The 18,699-nt window shown below is 47.8% G+C and overlaps 1 protein-coding gene across 2 annotated transcripts in view; it reads right to left on the reverse strand.

The window, feature by feature from the left end:
* The window catches only part of CD4 (CD4 molecule), a 31,815-nt gene that overhangs the window by 11,896 nt on the left and 1,220 nt on the right, over positions 1-18,699 (reverse strand). For both annotated transcript variants that reach the window (XM_037734412.1, XM_017517039.2), the window contains exons 2-3: positions 9,593-9,708; positions 9,309-9,473 (exon numbers count right to left, since the gene is read on the reverse strand). In XM_037734412.1, coding sequence (XP_037590340.1) covers positions 9,309-9,473; positions 9,593-9,641 — 214 coding nt within the window. In that variant the 5' untranslated portion in view covers positions 9,642-9,708. The remainder of the gene's footprint in view (positions 1-9,308; positions 9,474-9,592; positions 9,709-18,699) is intronic.

Below are 18,699 nucleotides of genomic sequence, written 5' to 3' on the forward strand. Positions count from 1 at the left end.
TTTTGAGAAAGAGCCTCACTCTGTCGCCCAAGCTGGAGTGCAGTGGCGTGATCTTGGCTCACTGAAACCTTCACCTCGCATGTTCAAGCAATTCTCCTGCCTCAGCTTCCCAAGTAGCTGGGACTACTGTCAGGTGCTGCCAAGCTCAGCTAATTTTTGTATTTTTAGTAGAGACAGTGTTCGCCGTGTTGGCCAGACTGGTCTCGAACTCCTGGCCTCAAGCCATCCACCCACCTCAGCCTCCCAAAGTGCTGGGATTACAGTGTGAGCCACCACGGCGGGCATTACACTAAACTTATTATTTTGAGGTAATTGTAGATTCACTTGCAGTTGTAAGAAATAATGCAGAACAATTCTATGTACCCTCTATCCAGTTTACTCTAATGGTAACATCTTGCAAAACTATAGCACTATATGGCAACCGGGAAGATGACATTGACACAATCAGGACACAACATTTCCAGCACCATAAGGTTGTTGCTTTTTATAGCCATGCCCTTCCCCCTCCCCATCCCTGAGCCCCTTAACCCCTGGCAATCACTCATCTGTTCTCCACTTCTATAATTAGTTATTTTAAGAATGCTATGTAAATGGATTAATACAGCGTAGTACCCTTTGAGATTGGCTTTTTTTTCACTCAGCATAATTCCCTGGAGATTCATCCAGGTTGTGGTGTGAACTGTAATTCATCCTTTTTACTGCTGAAAAGGACTTCGTGGTATAGACATAATCATTCCCCAGTTGAAGGACATCTAGATTGTTTCTAGTTGTTGGCTATCATGAATAAAGCTGCTATAAACATTTGTGGACAGCTTTTTGTGTGAGCATAAGTCTTCATTGCTCTGGGATAAATGTCTAGGAGTGCAATTGCTGGGCTGTTGCATGTTTTGTTTTATAAGAAACTGTCAAACTATTTTCCAGAGTGGCTATGCCATTTTAGGCTTCCACCAATGCTGGAAGAATGACCCAATTTCTCCACATCCTCATCAGCATTTGGTGGTGTTCCAATTTTTTATCTTAGCCATTCTGATAGGTGCAGTGATGGCTTATTGTGGTTTTATTTACATTTCCCTAATGGTTAATGATGTTGAACAACTTTTCATGTGCTTATTTGCCAGCTGTGTGTCCTTTTTTGCCTGTTTTCTAATTGAATTGTTTTTTTTTTTTTTCGTTTTGAGTTTCGAGAGTTGTTTATATATTCTAGATACTATTCCTTTGTTGAGTATGTGAATTACGGGTATATTTTCTTATATTCTGTAAACTGTCTTTTCTTTTTCTTATTCTTCTTTTTAAAGACAGAGTCTGGCTGTTTTGCCAGGCAACATCTTGGCTCACTGCAACCTCTGCCTCCCTGGTTCATCGATCCTCCCACCTCAGCCTCAGCATCCTGTATCCCTGGGACTACAGGTGCACTCCACCACACCCAGCTATTCATGGTGTGTGTGTGTGTGTGTGTGTGTGTGTGTGTGTGTGTGTGTGTGTGTGTAGAGACAGGGTTTCATCATGTTGCCCAGGCTGTTCTCAAACTTCTGCACTGAAGTGATCAGCCTTCCTCAGCCTCCCAAAGTGCTGGGATTGCAGGGGTGTGCCACCGTGCCCATTTCTTCTTCTTTTCTTTCTTTCTTTTTTTTTTTTTTAGAGACACAGTTTCACTCTTGTTCCCCAGGCTGGAGTGCAATGGCAAGATCTCAGCTCACAGCAACCTCTGCCTGTCCCAGGTTCAAGTGATTTTTCTGTCTCAGCCTCTTGAGTAGCTGGGATTACAGGTGTTCACCACCACACCCGGCTAATTTTTGTATTTTTAATAGAGACGGGGTTTCACCATGTTGGCCAGCCTGGTCTCAAAGTCCTGACCTCGGGTGATCAGCCCACCTCGGCCTCCCAAAGTGCTAGAATTACAGGTGTGAGCCACAACGCTGGCCCTTTCTTCTTCTTAATAGGGTTTTTGCAGAGCAAAAGTTGTGTTCTTTTGATTTTGTTTTTGAGACAGGGTCTCCCTTTGTCACTTAGGCTGGAGTGCCAGCTGGAATGCAGTGACACAATCATAGCTCACTGCAGTCTTGAACACCTGGGCTCAAGTGATCCTCCCACCTCAGGCTCCCAAAGTGCTAGAATTACAGGCGTAAGCCACTATATCTGGCCAACTTGTTTATATCTACAAAAAATCTTGCTGATATTTTTATAGGAATCGATTAAACCTGTATATCAATTTGGGGAAAATTGGTATCTTTATTACGTTGAGTCTTCCAATCCATCAATCCATGAGTACAGTATGTCTCTCCATATACTTAATCTTCTTTGACTTCTTTAATCAGCATTGTTTATTATACAAATTCAATGCTATATATATGTATTTTTTTTTGAGACAGAATCTTATTCTGTTGCCCAGGCTAGAGTGCAGTGGTGCAATCTCCGTTCACTGCAAACTCTGCCTCCTGGGTTCAAGCGATTTTCTTGCCTCAGCCTCCAAAGTAGCCAGGATTACAAGCGTGTGCCACAAGGCTGGCCTAATTTTTGCATTTTTAGTAGTGATGGGGTTTCACCATGTTGACCAGGATGGTCTCAAACTCCTGACTTCAAGTGATCCGCCCGCCTCTGCTTCCCAAAGTGCTGGGATTACAGGCATGAGCCACCACGCCTGGCCCTATGCATGTTTTTTAGATTTACACCTAAGTATTTCTTTCTTGCTTTTTTTTTTTTTTTTTTTGAGATAGGGTCTTGCTGTATTAGCTGGGCTGGAGAGCAGTGGTGTGATCATGGCTCACTGCAGCCTTGACCTTTCAGGCTAAGCAATTCATCCACCTCAGCCTCCCCAGTAGCTGGGACTATAGGCATGTACCATCACGCTCAGCTAATTTTTTATTTTTTGTAGAGACAAGGTCTCACTATGTTGCCCAGGCTGGTCTCGAACTCCTGGGTTCAAGCAATCCTCCCACCTTGGCCTCCCAAAGTTCAGGAATTACAGGTGTGAGCCACCATGCCTGGCCTTTTTGAGCAATTATAAATGGTATTGTAGTTTTAGTTTCTGTGTACACATGTTCCTTGCTAATATACAGAAATAAAATAGATTTTTGTATCATTATCTTATATTCTACAACCTTGATGAATTCATTTATTAATTCTTAGAGATTTTTTATAGATTCTTTGAGATTTTCTGTGTAATCATGTCATCCACAAATAGGGACAGTTTTATTTCTTCCTTTCTGACCAGTTTTCCCTTTATTTCATTTTCTTGCCTTATTGCACTGGCAAGGGATTGCAGTACTATGTTGAATAAGAGTAGTAAGAGCAGACATCTCTGTCTTATTCCTGCCCTTAGGGAAAAATAATTCCGTTTTTTACCATTAAATATAATGTTAGTCGCAGTGAGCCAGGTTTTTTGCTTGTTTGGTTGGTTGGTGCTTTTCATTTTATTTATTTATCTATTTTGAGATGTAGTCTTGCTCTGTCGCCCAGGCTGGAGTGCAGTGACTTGATCTCGACTCACTGAAACCTCCACCTCCCAGGTTCAGGCCATTGTTCGGCCTCAGCCTCCCAAGTAGCTTGGACTACAGGTGCATGCCACCATGCCTGGCTAATTTTTTGCATTTTTGGTAGAGGCAGGGTTTCACCGTGATAGTCAGGATGGTCTCGATCTCCTGACCTTGTGCTTCGCCCACCTCAGTCTCCCAAAGTGCTGGGATTATAGGCATGAGCCACTGCACCTGGTCTTTATTTTTTACTTTATTTTTATTATTTATTTTATTATTATTTGAGACACAGTCTTGCTGTGTCACCCAGGCTGGAGTGCAATGGCATGATCTCAGCTCAGTGCAACCTCCATCTTCCAGGTTCAAGCAATTGTCCTACCTCAGCCTCCCAAGTAGCTGGGATTACAGGCACCCACCACCATACCCGGGTAATTTTTGTATTTTTAGTAGAGACAGGGTTTCACCATGTTGGCCAGGCTGGTCTTGAACTCCTGACCTCAGGTTATCTGCCCGCCTCAGCCTCCCAAAGTGCTAGGATTACAGGTGCCCAGCCTATTTTTTTATTATTGGTTTGTTTGTTTTTCTTTTTTTTTTTTTTTTTTTTTGAGACAAAGTCTTGCTGTGTCACCCAGGCTGGAGTGCAGTGGTGTGATTTTGGCTCACTGCAATATCCACTTCCTGGGTTCAAGCAATTCTTGTGCCTCAGCCTCCTGAGTAGTTGGGATTACAGACTCACACCATCACACCCAGCTAAGTTTTGTATTTTTTGCAGAGACAGGGTTTCACCATGTTGGCCAGGCTGGTCTTTAACTCCTGATTTCAAGAGATCTGCCTGCCTCAGCCTCCCAGAGTGCTGGGATTGCAGGTGTGAGCTGCCTTGCCCAACCTGTTTGTTTTTCTTGAGATAGGGTTTCGCTCTGTCACCTAGGCTGGTGTGCAGTGGTACAATCACAGCTCACTGCAGTCTCCACCTCCCAGGTTCAAGCGATTCTTCCACCTCAGCCTCCTGAGTAGCTGGGACTACAGGCATGCACCACCACACCTGGCTAATTTTTTATTTTTATTTTTAGTAGAGACGGGGTTTCACTACGTTGGCCAGGCTGGTGTCATACTCCTGACCTCAAGTGATCCACCTGCCTTGGCCTCCCAAAGTGCCGGGATTACAGGCATGAGCCACCATGGCTGGCCCTATGTCATTATTTTTGAAGTGAATTCCTTGTAAATTGTATATTGTTGAGTTATGCTTTTTAATTCACTCTATCAATGTTTGTATTTTAATAGATGTATTTAGACCATTTACATTTAATGTAATTATTGATATGTTAGAGCTTGAGTCTGTCATTTTGTTTTTGTTTTCTGCTTTCTTGTTTCTTTTTCCTGACTTCCTAGGGGGTATTTGGATAACTTTTTGTAACAAACATCTTAAGAACAGTTTTAGATTTACAGAAAAATTGTGAAAATGGTATGGAGAACCATAGAGATAACACTGCCATCCCAGTGAGCCTTTTGCAATAGGAACATCTATCCTATGCCTGTCGACCATTGTATTTTATGTGCATATAACTTGCCTGATTTCACAGGTTCACAGCTGGGAAGAAATCTTGCCTCAGGATGAACCGTATCTCAAGTCTCACCCATATCTGATTTAGATGACATTTTAAAATTCCATTTATTGATTGATTTTTTTTTTTTTTTTAGAGACGAGTTTCACAATGCTGACCAAGCTGATCTTGAACTTCTAGGCTCAAATGATCCTCCCACCTCAGCTTCCTGAGTAGCTGGAACTACAGGTGCATGCCACTAAGCCCTGACTTAGATGCTATTTAGATGAAACTTTGGACATTAGACTTTGGAGTTGATGCTGGAATGAGTTTAGACTGTGGGGGCTATTGAGATGGAATGAATGCATTTTTCATGTAATAAGGACATAGATTTGAGGGGACAGAACAGAATACTACGGACCGAATTGGGTTCCCCCACAAATTCATACGTTGAAGCCTTCACCCCCAGTGTGATGGTATTTTGATATGTGGCCCTTGGGAGGTCACTCCATTTAGGTGAGGTTATGACCTAAATGGGGCCATCATGATGGGATAGTGTCCTTATAGGAAAAGACATCAGAAAGCTTTCTTTCTCAGTGGGCATGGTGGCTCATGCCTGTAATCCCAGCACTTTAAGAGGCCAAAGTGGATGGATCACCTGAGGTCAGGAGGTCAAGACTGGCCTGGCCAACACGGTGAAACCCAGTCTCTACTAAAAATACAAAAATTAGCTGGGCATGGTAGCAGGCACCTGTAATCCCAGCTACTTGGGAGGCTGAGGCAGGAGAATTGCTTGAACCCGGGAGGCAAAGGTGGCAGTGAGCTGAGATCGTGCCATTGCACTCCAGCCTGGGCAATAAGAGTGAGGCTCTGTCTCAGAAAAAAAAGGCCAGGTGAGGTGGCTCACCCCTGTGATCCCAGCACTTTGAGAGACCAAGGCAGGAGGATCACTTGAGGTCAGGAGTTCTAGAGTACCCTAGCCAACATGGTGAAACCTCATTTCTACTAAAATACAAAAGAATGAGCCGGGTGTGGTGTTGTGCACCTATAGTCCCAGCTACTCAGAAGGCTGAGACAGGAGAATCACTTGAGCCTGGGAGGCAGAGGTTGCAGTGAGCCAAGATCACTATGCTCCAGCCTGGGCAACAGAGCGAAACTCCATCTCAAAAAAAAAAAAAAAAAAAAAAAAAAAGAAAGCTTTTTTCTTTTTTTCTCTGCCATGGGAGGACACAGCAAGAAGGCAACTGCCTGCAAGCTAGGAAGAGATTCCTTACTAGAATCTGACCATGCTAACACCCTGAAATCAGAATTGTGATAAACAAATGTCTGTTGTTTAAACTACCCAGTCTATGGTATTTTGTAATGGCATTCCTAATAGACTAATACATTCATCTACTCCATTTTCCTGAATTTCCCACAGTGTAACACAGTTAAACTCTTCCCTCACTGATAGACATTCAGGTTGAATTCTGTCCTTTGATATTACAAGCAATTTTTTTTTTTTGAGACAGAGTTTTGCTGTTATTGCCCAGGCTGGAGTCCAATGGCACAATTTTGGCTCACCTCAACCTCTGCCTCCCAGGTTCAAGTGATTCCCCTGCCTCAGTCTCCCAAGTAGCTGAGATTATAGGCATGTGCCACAACGCCCAGCTAATTTTTTGTTTTTTTAGTAGGGACGGGGTTTCACCATGTTGGTCAGGCTGGTTTTAAATTCCCGACCTCAGGTGATCCACCAGCCTCAGCCTCCCAAAGTGTTGGGATTACAGATGTGAGCCACTGCGCCAGGCCAAGCAATTCTTATAACACCTTTGCACAAATATTATTAAGTGTTCACTGGTCAGACACAATGGCTCACATCTGTAATCCCAGCACTTTGGGAGACTGAAGCGGGCAGATCATCTAGGAGCAGAAGTTCGAGATCAGCCTGGTCAACATGGTGAAACCCCATCTCTACTAAAAATACAAAAATTAGCCAGGCATGGTAGCACACACCTGTAATCCCAGCTGCACAGGAGGATGAGGCAGGAGAATCACTTGAACCCAGGAGGTGGAGGTTGCAGTGAGCAGAGATCACATCACTGCACTCCAGCCTGGACGTCCACATGAGATTCTGTCTCAAAAAAAAACAACAACAAAAAGAGTATTCACAATTTTATTTCTGTCAAGTAGACTTTCCAGAATAGCTAAGGTCCAAGGGTTTTAGAATTTTGTACTTATTAAACATTGCCAGATAACTTGGCTCACACCTGTAATCCCAGCACTTTGGGAGGCCGAGGTGGGTGGATCACTTGAGGTCAGGAGTTTGAGACCAGCCTGGCCAACATGGTGAAACCCCATCTCTACTAAAAATACAAAAATTAGCTGGGCGTGGTGGCAGGCACCTGTAATCCCAGCTACTCAGGACGCTGAGCCAGGAGAATCATTTGAACCCAGGCGGCAAACATTGCAGTGAGCCGAGATCACGCCACTGCACTCCAGCCTGGGCAAGAGTGCGAGACTCCGTCTCAAAAAAATAAAAATAAAAATTAGTTTAATAAAAATTGACAGTCTCATTATTATATAAAGAGGGAGTGGGATAAAAAGTATATACAGTATGATATCATTTACATAATTATATATATAGAATTCTTCACACTGAACAAGAGTGGATGAAAATAGGCCACACTCAGTGGCTCACACCTATAATCCCAGAACTTTGGGAGGCCAAGGCAGGAAGATCACTTAAGCCTAGGAATTGGAGACCAGCCTGAGCAACATGGTGACATCTCATTTCTACAAAAAATAGAGACAGAGTTTTGCCAATGTAACCAGGCTGGTCTCAAACTCCTGGCCTCAAGTGATCCACCCGCCTCAGCCTCCCACAGTGCTGGGATTACAGGCGTGAGCCTCCAGGCCCGGCCAATACTTTTAAAATCAGAAGAAAAACCCAAGTGCAGTAGCTCATGCCTGTAATTCCAGCACTTTGGGAGGCTGAGGCAGGCGAATCATTTGAGGTCAGGAGTTCGAGACCAGCCTGGCCAATATGATGAAACCCTACCTCTACTAAAAATATACAAATTAGCCAGGCATGGTGACTCATGCCTATGATCCCAGCTACTCAGGAGGCTGAAGCAGGAGAATCGCTTGAACCCGGGAAGCAGAGCTTGCAGTGAGCTGAGATCATTCCATTGCACCCCAGCCTGCACAACACAGCCAGAGTCTGTCTTAAAAAAAAAAAAAAAAAAGAAAAAAAAGTAGGAAAACAAAATTCTGCTATTTTTTTTTTCTTTTTTTTGAGATAGAGTCTTGCTCTGTTGCCCATGCTGGAGTGCAGTGATACAATCCTAGCTCACTGAAGCCTTTGCCTCCTGGGTCCAAGCAATTCTCCTGCCTCAGCCTCACGAGTAGCTGGGATTACAGGCACCTGACACCATGCCTGGCTAATTTTTGTATTTTTGATAGAGACTAGGTTTCACCATGTTGGCCAGGCTGGTCTTGAACTCCTGACCTGAGGTGATCCGCCCACTTCAACCTCCCAAAGTGCTGGGATTACAGGTGTGAGCAACCACGCCTCAGTCTTTTTTTTAAAAAAAAAAAAAACTGCTTTTCGGCTTGGCACCATGACACACACCTGTAATCCCAGCCCTCTGGGAGGCCAAGGCAAATGGATCACTTGAGCCAGCTGACCAACATGGTGAAACCCTGTCTCTACAAAAAGTACAATAATTAGCCGGGCGTGGTGGTGTGTGCCTGTAGTACCAGCTACTTGGGAGGCTGAGGTGGGAGGATGACTTGAGCCTGGGAGGCGGAGATTGCAGTGAGCCGAGATCATACCACTGCACTGCAGCCTGGGCGGTAGAATCAGAACTTGTCTCAAAAAAAAAAATTTTTTTTTTGTAGAGACAAAGTCTCACTACGTTGCTTAGGCTAGTCTTGAACTCCTGCACTCAAGCAATCCTCCTGCCTTGGCCTCCCAAAGTACTAGGATTACAGGCATGAGCTGCTGTGCAAAATATTATCTACATGGGTCTGTAGCAACAATACTCAAGAAATCATGGGTTTTAAGTGACAGTGATTTTTATAAAACTCACTAAAATAAATTCATGAATATTAAAATATTCAAATTAACATACCACCAAAAGCCTTTCCCTGCGCCACCAGCAGTTGATGTAGAGAAACTCTGGATAAGAATGCCACTGAGTTTCCGTCGACCCAAGCCCTCTGGGATCCCAGAGTTTACTAAGAGCAAATCTCAGACACCAAAGTCTTTAAATGCATAGTGTGTTTTCCTCCTTCGATGGAAGAAAGGCAACCCTACCTCTAGTCAAGAAGGAGTTCTGAATTCCCAGAATCTTTATCTGGTCAGAGGTTTTCCAGTGGAACTGCGTGTTCTTCTTCAGGGAAGTTTCACAGGGCAGCTCCACCATCTCCCCTTTTTTGCCCAGCACCACTGTCTTTCCGTGAGTGACTCCTGGGAGTAGCGCTACGTGGAAAAGAAAGGAGTCAGGTCTCAATGCTGCCGCTGTCCCCCTCTACCCCAGCCTCAACCTTTGCCTTTCCTCCCATGCCATCTGCACTGAGACCCCAGGTCTGAGAACTTACCCAGTTGCAGCACCAGGAGCAAGTGCCTAAAAGGGATTCCCCCGTTCATTGTAGCCTTGCTGAGGGAGGCAGGGGCCTGAGCCAGTAGGGACCTAAGCCCACAGAAATCGCAGGGCCTGAGGGAAATACCGATCATTAGTCAGCAAGCATTTATTGGACCTGAAGTATACATGGGCGATACGCAACCTCTCCCTCAGGACCCTTGCAGCCCACCTAGTGAACTCGAGGCAGGAGAATAGCAGAGGGAATTGGAGCTTGGATGAAGGATGGAATGAGTAGGAGCAGAAGCAAGATAAAGAGGCAGGTGAGCAAAAACAGAAGTAAGATAAATGAATAAGGAGCCCCATGGCTGGCTAGATCCAAACCAAACCAGTAAGGAGTAGCTCCTAAGAGATGGGCATGTACTAGGCTGGGTGAGGTGGCTCACGCCTGTAATTCCAGCACTTTGGGAGGCTGAGGTGGGCAGATCACTTGAGGTCAGGAGTTCAAGATCCGCCTGGTCAACATGGTGAAACCCCGTATCTACTAAAAATACAAAAATTAGCCGGGCATGGTGGCATGAAAGTGTAGTCTCAGCTACTCAGGAGGCTGAGGCAGGAGAATCACCTGAACCAGGGAGGTGGAGGCTGCAGTGAGCCAAGATCGCGCCACTGCACTCCAGCCTGGAAGAAAGATGGGCATGTACTGCAGAGAAAATACATCCTTAAAATAACCCCGTATAGCAAGTAGCTATTTAAGGTTCATGCATACAGAGTGTATATCATGCATATGCTTGAAATTATGGGATGGAAGTGACACACAAGCACACAGAGGCCAGGAAACTAAGCAACCTTCCTGTCAATCAAAAGACACATGCTGGCTAAAAATTAGGCCGCTCGGGGAAGATGAGAAAAACACACATAGAAAAGGCCATGAAATATCGGTTGATGCTGATACCATTGCAGGTTGTCCCCGATCCATAGCAGATCGTACTGTGCTTAATAAACTTTCTGCTGCTTTGCTATGTGTGTGTGTGTTGTGTCCAATTCTTTGTTTGTGGCACCAACAATTTAGGACTTCACAACATCAGCCGGTAACAAACTGAACTTGCACACCCCTAACTGAATGCTCTGAGATACACACCATGAAATGCTATGCCCAGGCCAGGAGGGGGTTCTTTGCTGGGATGAGTGAGCAGGGAATCAGAAAAGGATGCGTGGTGAAGGTGGCAAATTCGTGGGGAGGCCATGGAGCCAGGCCAGGACATGGAAATGCTTGAAGGCCGTGCTGAGATGCTGGGACTGAATCCCGGGCACATGACAGTCAGCCAGTAGAGGATTTTCTTTCTCTCTCTTTCCCTTCTTTCTTTCTCTCTCTCTCTCTCTTTTTTTTTTTTCTTTTGAGATGGAGCTTTGCTCTTGTTGCCCAGGCTGGAGTGCAATGGCATGATCTCAGCACACTGCAACCTTCGCATCCCGGGTTCAAGCGATTCTCCTGCCCCAGCCACCCAAGTAGCTGGATTACAAGCATGTGCCACCACACCTGGCTAATTTTGTATTTTTAGTAGAGACAGGGTTTCTCCATGTTGGTTAGGCTGGTCTCGAACCCCCAGTCTCAGGCGATCCACCCACCTAGGCCTCCCAAAGTGCTAGGATTACAGGTATGAGCCACCTCACCCAGCCACAGTAGATGATTTTTTATAGAGAAGAAGGTGATTATATTTGCCACGTGGACCTCTGCAGCTGCTAGGCGAAATAACTGGAGGAGGTGAGGCATCAAAGGCAGGACTGTAACCACCCCAGTGAGCAAAGGGTCTGAGCTAAGTGGCTATGGGAACGTGTGGGACAGTTCTGAGATCAGATTCCCAAGGGTTGGAACCTGATACAGTGTGAGAGATTGGGAAGAAAGAGCAGAGGGCCATTTCCCTATCCAATATCAGACGAGTCTGAGTGGACCAAGCAGAAGGTGCTTGTCCAGGGTTTGGATGAAGGAGAGGTTCCTGCGAGCTCGGCAGACAGGCAAGGCTGGGGGTGGAGGGGGTAAGGCAGAGAGGCTCTGAATGGACCATGGGGAATGGACAGCTGTATGTTAGAGGAGGGATTCCAAAGTCCTGGATCAGCAACAGCGGCAACATGACCAGAGAACTTGTTAGAAATGCAAATCTTCTGGCCGGGTACAGTGGCTCACACCTATAATCCCAGCATTTTGGGAGGCCAAAGTGGGTGGATCACGAGGTCAAGAGATCGAGACCATCCTGGTCAACATGGTGAAACCCTGTCTCTACTAAAACTACAAAAATTAGCTGAGCATGGTGGCACACGCCTGTAGTCCCAGCTACTTGGGTGGGTGAGGCGGAAGAATTGCTTGAACCCAGGAGGCGGAGGTTGCGGTGAACCGAGATCACGCCATTGCACTCCAGCCTGGGTAACAAGAGGGAAATTCCATCTCAAAAACAAAAAGAAAAAGAAATGCAAATCCTCAGCCCCACCCTAGACCTGCGGAATCAGAAACTGGGGGTGGGTCTAGTCAGCTGAGTTTTCATAAATCTCCAGGTGACTGATCACACTCAAGTTTGAAAATCATAAGTTAGATGGAAAGGAAAGGGTAGAGGCGTCCCCATTCTGAGATGTGCAAAGGTGGTAGGGATGTACAAGGAGGCTTTGGAGGAAAGAGAGGGCTCAGGGAGGAGACAGTGGAATAAGGTATGGGACAAGCATTTGGGGCACACGTGACTGTAAGTAAATCTTTTTATTTTTATTTTTAGTTTTGTTTGTTTGTTTGAGACAGGATCCACTCTGTCACCCAGGCAGGAGTGCAGTGGTGCAATCACAGCTCATTGCAGCCTGGAACTCCTGGGCTCAAGTAATCCTCCCGTCACAACACCCAGCTAATTTTTGCAGGTCGTGATTGCAAACATTGACAGGCAGGCTGAAGAGCTGGAGCTCTGTCTTGGAGGTGATGGGAGCCACTGCTGATTTTTGAGCAGAGATGTGACATGGTCTATGTAGAGCTTTGGGAAGCTCGATGTGGTACTGGGAACGAGATGCCATGGGATTAGAACAGTTATTATAGGAAGGCCACCGAGACAGCACCTCAAAGGAGGGCGAGCGCCGGGCTCAAGTGTGTTTGAATCCAGCCCCAGGCTATAAAGTGGGCTTAGAGAGGTGACTGCCTGGGGAAGGAGTCAGCATGGATCTGGTCCCTGCTGGTGAGACCAGATCTTGCCTCCAGACTCACTCTGCCTCCCAAGCTTGGTCCTTCTTTCCCCCAGTGGCACCTTTGCCGTTGGAGCTTGGTGGTGATCTGCCTACTCTGAAGTCCCACAGCACCCTGTTGACACACTCCCAGGTGCTGTCCACCTTCTACCTCGTGTGTAGTGATTTGGTTTCCCAGCTCTCCCACCAGCTTGAGCCCTGTGAGGGCAGAGATGACAGTCTAGCCAGCTGTGCGGCCGCCCCAAGCCTGGCAGCCGCTGAAGCATAGAGAGAGGGCTTGGGGTGGCTTTGCTTAACTTCCGCCAAATTGAACTGTATAGAGGAGGAAAAGTCACTGATTTCTTCTTTCTGTACTCACCATATTAATTCTGTCTCTAAAATGGGTCACTGGAGTGTGTACACACACCCAGCCCTGGCCTGGATGAAGCCACGTTGTCCCAATCCATGCTGTTTGTCCCCACGGGGCCCCACCAGCCACTCCCCATCCACCCTGTCTGCGGCTCTCTCCACCAAGGGCTGACAGCCACAGACAGCTCGTGGGCTCTCTTGCCCTCCAGCACCAGCTGGGGCCGGCCAGTGGGAAGTGCCTCTCAGAAATGAGATGGAAGGGTGGGGGAAGAGGCTGGGATATTTTCCCTACTCCCTCCCTGCCCCAGGCATGTTTTCTGTCAATAGCGCGTGTTCATCCCCACCTGCAGCCCTGCGCCTCTACAGCTCCTGTGGGGTGGCCCCTTATCCAGAGCGCAAACACTCTCTGGGTTCCAGAAACACCATTTTCACTTCTTCAGGACTCCTCCTGCTGTTTATAGTGTTTGTGCTTCAACAAGTTGGCTGATTCCCTTCACCTCTGTCAATAACCCCCTTTTTACAGTCTCCTGACCCATGGGAGGTGGGCTGTGTTTCCTCCTGGGCACGAAGACACAACCCATGGAGAGGACTGGAGCACTCAGAAGGGGTGGGGCCTGGTCCTCCTGCTGAGGTTTAGGAGAAGATAGAAAAGCGACTCCATCTTCATTAGCTCCCTCAAGTACTCCATCTGCCCGGAAGAGGAGGTAGCCAGGGCCTGCCATGTGGTAGGTGCTTGAGATAGATAGGTAGGTAGATAGATGTATGGATGGATAGATTAGACAGACAGACAGACAGATAGATAGACTAGATACACAGACAGATTAGATAGATTAAATGATAGATTGATAGATTAGATATACAGACAGATTAGATAGATACACAGATGATGATAAATAAAATAGACAGGTAAAATAAGATAGACAGAAAGATAGATTAGGTCAGGCACGGTGGCTCACGCCTGTAATCCCAGCACTTTGGGAGGCCGAGGCGGGTGGATCACCTGAGGTCAGGAGTTCAAGACCAGTGGTCAAAATGGTGAAACCCCATCTCTACTAAAATACAAAAATTTGCTGGGTGTGCTGGCACACGCCTGGAATCCCAGTTACTCGGGAGGCTGAGGTAGGAGAATTGTTTGAACCCGGGAGGTGGAGGCTGCCATGAGTGGAGATGGCACCACTGCACTCCAGCCTGGGTGGCAGATCAAGGCTCCATCTCANAAAAAAAAAAAAAAAAAAAAAAAAAAAAGGATGGATGGATGGATAGATAGATAGATAAGAAAGACATATATGTAATCCCAGCACTTTGCAAAGCTGAGGCGGGTGGATCACTTGAGGTCAGGAGTTCAAGACCAGCCAGGCCAACATGGTGCAACTCCATCTCTACTAAAAATACAAAAATTAGTTGGGCGTGGTGGCGGGCACCTGTAATCCTAGCTACTTGGGAGGCTGAGGCATGAGAATCACTTGAACCCAGGAGGCAGAGGTTGCTGTGAACCAAGATTGTGCCACTTCACTCCAGCCTGGGCAACAAAGAACGAAACTCCGTCTCAAAAAAACAAAAACAAACAAAAATACAAAATTAGTGGGGTGTGGTGGTGCGCACCTGTAATCCCAGCTACTCTAAAGCCTGAGGCAGGAGACTCGCTTAGAACCCAGGAGGCGGAAGCTGCAGTGAGCCGAGATTGCGCCACTGCACTCCAGCCTGGGTGACAGAACAAGACTCTGTCTAAAACAAAACAAAAACAAAAAGGCCGGGCCCAGTGGCTCCCTCCAATAATCCCAGCACTTTGGGAGGCCGAGGCAGGCAGATCACAAAGTCAAGAGATTGAGATCACTCTGGCCAACATGGTGAAATCCCATCTCTACTAAAAATACAAAACTTAGCTAGGTGTGGTGGCAGGCGCCTACAGTCCTACTCGAGAGGCTGAAGCAGGAGAATCGCTTGAACCCAGGAGGCGGAGGCAGCAGTGAGCCGAGATCACGCCACTGCACTCCAGCCTGGCAACACAGCGAGACTCCATCTATTCTGTCTAAAAAAAAAAAAAAAATCTAAGAAAGTAGGGGCCGGGCATAGCGGCTCACACTTTGGGAGGCTGAGGCAGGCAGATCATCTGAGGTTAGGAGTTTGAGACCAGCCAGACCAACATGGTGAAACCTTGTCTCTACTAAAAATACAAAAATTAGCCGGGTGTGGTCGCGGGTGCTTGGAGTCCCAGCTGCTATTCAGGAGGCTGAGTCAGGAGAATCGCTTGAACCCGGGAGGCGGAGGTTGCAGTGAGCCAAGATCGCGCCACTGCACTCCAGCCTGGGCAACAGAGCAAGACTCCATCTCAAACAGAAACAAACAAAAAAACACTAGGGAAGTAGGAAGAAAAGAGGTCAGCAAGGAGGTTTCTGAGAAAAGAGGAAGGGAGACTAGCCACCAGTCAAGGTGGTGATTAGGTTAGCATGCGGCACAGGAAGCATTTAGGGAAAAGCGGCAGTGAGAAGGGTGGAATAGGGGGAGCCTCATACCCAAGAGTAGTTCCCACTGTCCCCTATCCCAGACTTGGTGAGCAGGGTGTGAAGGGGAGGAAGTCTCCATATAGGATATCCCCAAATTTAGCTTACCCTGGTAAAATGCCTGGGAAGACTAGAGGCATTCTTGACCCTTCCCCATATGGTGGCTGTTTTGACTCCCTCTGCTCCATGGTCCTGAGGTCTGTGCAGAGAGCCACCTCCCTGCCTCCAGCTCCCTGTGCTGCCTCATCTCACAGCAAGGCTCCGCTAAGTGGAGGAGGCTGTGGGTTTCCAGCATGCTTACTTTGCTGCTTTGGGCTTCCGCTGCCACCCCAAAGAGCTGGCCTTTGATTCCCACACCTCAGCGTCCCCAGAGGTGCCTTACCCTAGTACAGTAGCATCCTGTGTACCAGTGTACCAGCACTCGGAGAGGCAGGGAGGGCTGTCTGGACCCTCAAAGCGCTGGCACGTCTCTCTCTCCCTCTCTCTCTCTCTCTCTCTCTTCCCCCTTGCTTCTCAGCTCACATCTGTGCATTTCTGTATCTGTGCTTCCCAGCCCCCAGCTTATGCCCCCAGCCTGCAGCTCCCGGTGCCTGTGTCTGTCTTCTTTGCTTCATGTACCGGGAGGCCGTGCTGGCTCTCCCGGGCTCCCCTGGAATGCCCCTCGCCTCTTCTCCTTTTTCATCTTCCCCTCTCCAGTTGCCACTAAGCTCTAGCTTCTTCCGGCCTGCACACAGGCCTTCTGGCCTTTGGCAGCAGTGCGGGCCCTGGACAAGCTTTGATCTTCGGGGAGCCTGCTGAGCACGCCTGCAGCCCAGGGTGGATGTGAGGGAGCTGGCTGCAGGGTGGGAGGGACACTGTGGACAAAGGGAAATGGACAGATTTCCCCAGAATGCACAGAGGCCTCCAGGGAGGAGGGGAGGACTAGATGTGGGAGGGAGAGACCTGGAGCAGCTTGTTAAAGCAACAGCTACACACACACACAATCCACAACCACATGCGAAGTGCAGGGTAGTACAAAAAAGAGGAAAAGAAGACATGCCAAGAAGCAAGACAGACGCACAGAGCGTAGACCCAAAGTGAGGCAAAGAGAGACCGAGGAAGAGACGAGACCAAAATGGCAACACGCTCCACGCACTCTCGCAGAGCCTTGAGGTTCCCGCCACCCTCACCCCTGGCCCCCCAGGGAGGGGACGAGGAGCGAGACTTGGGAGAGGAAGAGAGCCCAGCTCCGCCACAGCAAAAGTCTGTGGTCCTGCAGACACTTTTATCTTCTCCCCTTAACCCCCAAGCAGCCCACTTAAGCGCAGCCACGGGATGCGCCCCACCACGTTCACCCTCTCTACTGCTGACTGGCTTCCTAGAAACTTCCTGGAGACTGTGACCCCTCTAAGGAACTCTTGTGGTTGGTGGCTGCAACCTCCGCCATCCTCTTCTTCGCCTCAGACACCCACATCGAGGGAACCGTGCCCACCCTCCTCCCCTCATCCCCCCATCCCCGCAAAGGTACAGAACGGAGCTCAACCTCAGAGCTGTGCAAACCCAGACCCCTGCCCGTCTATCTCTGATTCCCCACCTTCATCACAGTTATTTTGAGACAGGGCCTCGCTCTCGCCCACAATAGTGCGCGGTGCAGCGGCACAATCAGGGCTCACTGCAGCCTCCGTCTCCCAGGCTCAAGCAATCCTCCCACCTCAGCCTCTCAAGTCGCTGGGACCACAGGCACACACTACCATGCCCAGCTAACTTTTGCATTTTTTGTAGAGATGGGGGTTTCACTATGTTGCCCAGGCTGGTCTCAAACTCCTAGGCTCAAGCCATCCTCCTGCCTGGGCCTCCCAAAGGGCTGGGATTACAGGTGTGGGCCAACTCGCCCAGCCCATCAAAGTTATTTGATTCAACAAATATTTACTGAGTGTCTAAAATGTGCAAGACTGGCCCGGTGGTGGCTCACGTCTGTAATCCCAGCACTTTGGGAGGTCAAGAAGGGCAGATCACTTGAGGTCAGGGGTTTGAGACCAGCCTGGCTAACATAGTGTAACCCCGTCTCTACTAAAAATGCAAAAATTAGCTAGGCATGGTGACAGACACCTGTAATCCCAGCTACTTGAGAGGCTGAGGCAGGAGAATCTCTTGAACCTGGGAGGCGGAAGCTGCAGTGAGTCAAGATCACACCATTGCACTCCAGCCCGGTCGACAGAGTGTGACTCCATCTCAAAAGTAATAATAATAAATAAATAAAATGTGCAAAACAATTGATCTAGCCAATTCCCCTCAGCACCATCCGGCCATTACGGCCAGGGCCAGGGCCTAGGGCGGCCCTCAAGGCTCTGCCTCACCGGTGGTGAGGAGTTTTTATCTAGAGATAGCTCTCTTCCATATAAGCACTCCGACATTGAAAGAGGGAAATCATCTCTCAAGCGTCTCTAATGCTGGCCTCAGGGGCTCTTTCATCTGACTTTGAGGGCGGCAGCCATTTTGTATCAGCCTACAGCATCTGATACAGCACAAGGAGTTATCTGTCAAAATGTGAAGTAGCAGTGACCTCTGCCATCAGATCCTACTCTTAGCCGGCTAAAAATGTGCCCCATAAAAGCAGGGCACTCAGGAAGCACTATCCCACTCAGAGTGAAAGCTTTCCATGTTAAGAGGTCAGACGGTGCCCCAGGAACCCTCTCTCCCAGAAAACGCTTATGAGGGAAAAGCAGAGGGCACTGGGAAGAGCCTGGCTTCAAGGCCCTGAGGTCTCAGGGGCTGGAAAGTTCTGAGGTGGTGAGGCTGAGATTGTACAGGAGTCCTCCCTCTCCTCACACCCGGCCAGGCCCAGGAGGGGCTCCACGCCCTTCTTAACTCTCCTGGCCTCGGGAGACCCCCGCCGCCAATTCTCTTCGAATCCATTTCTTAAATGACATATTCATCTAAAGATACACATCTGTCACATTTACGGCATTTCATACGCAAGAGCTCAGTTTGAACACCTTCTGAGAATTTTAGCTTTCCTATTTCGTGAATCATTTTCAAGCTATCTAGAGTAGACGTGTCTTTAGACATTGTTCAAAATTCTTTT

This window comes from Cebus imitator, unplaced genomic scaffold, assembly GCF_001604975.1.
Source record: "Cebus imitator isolate Cc_AM_T3 unplaced genomic scaffold, Cebus_imitator-1.0 Scaffold614, whole genome shotgun sequence".
Taxonomy (NCBI): Eukaryota; Metazoa; Chordata; class Mammalia; order Primates; family Cebidae; genus Cebus; species Cebus imitator.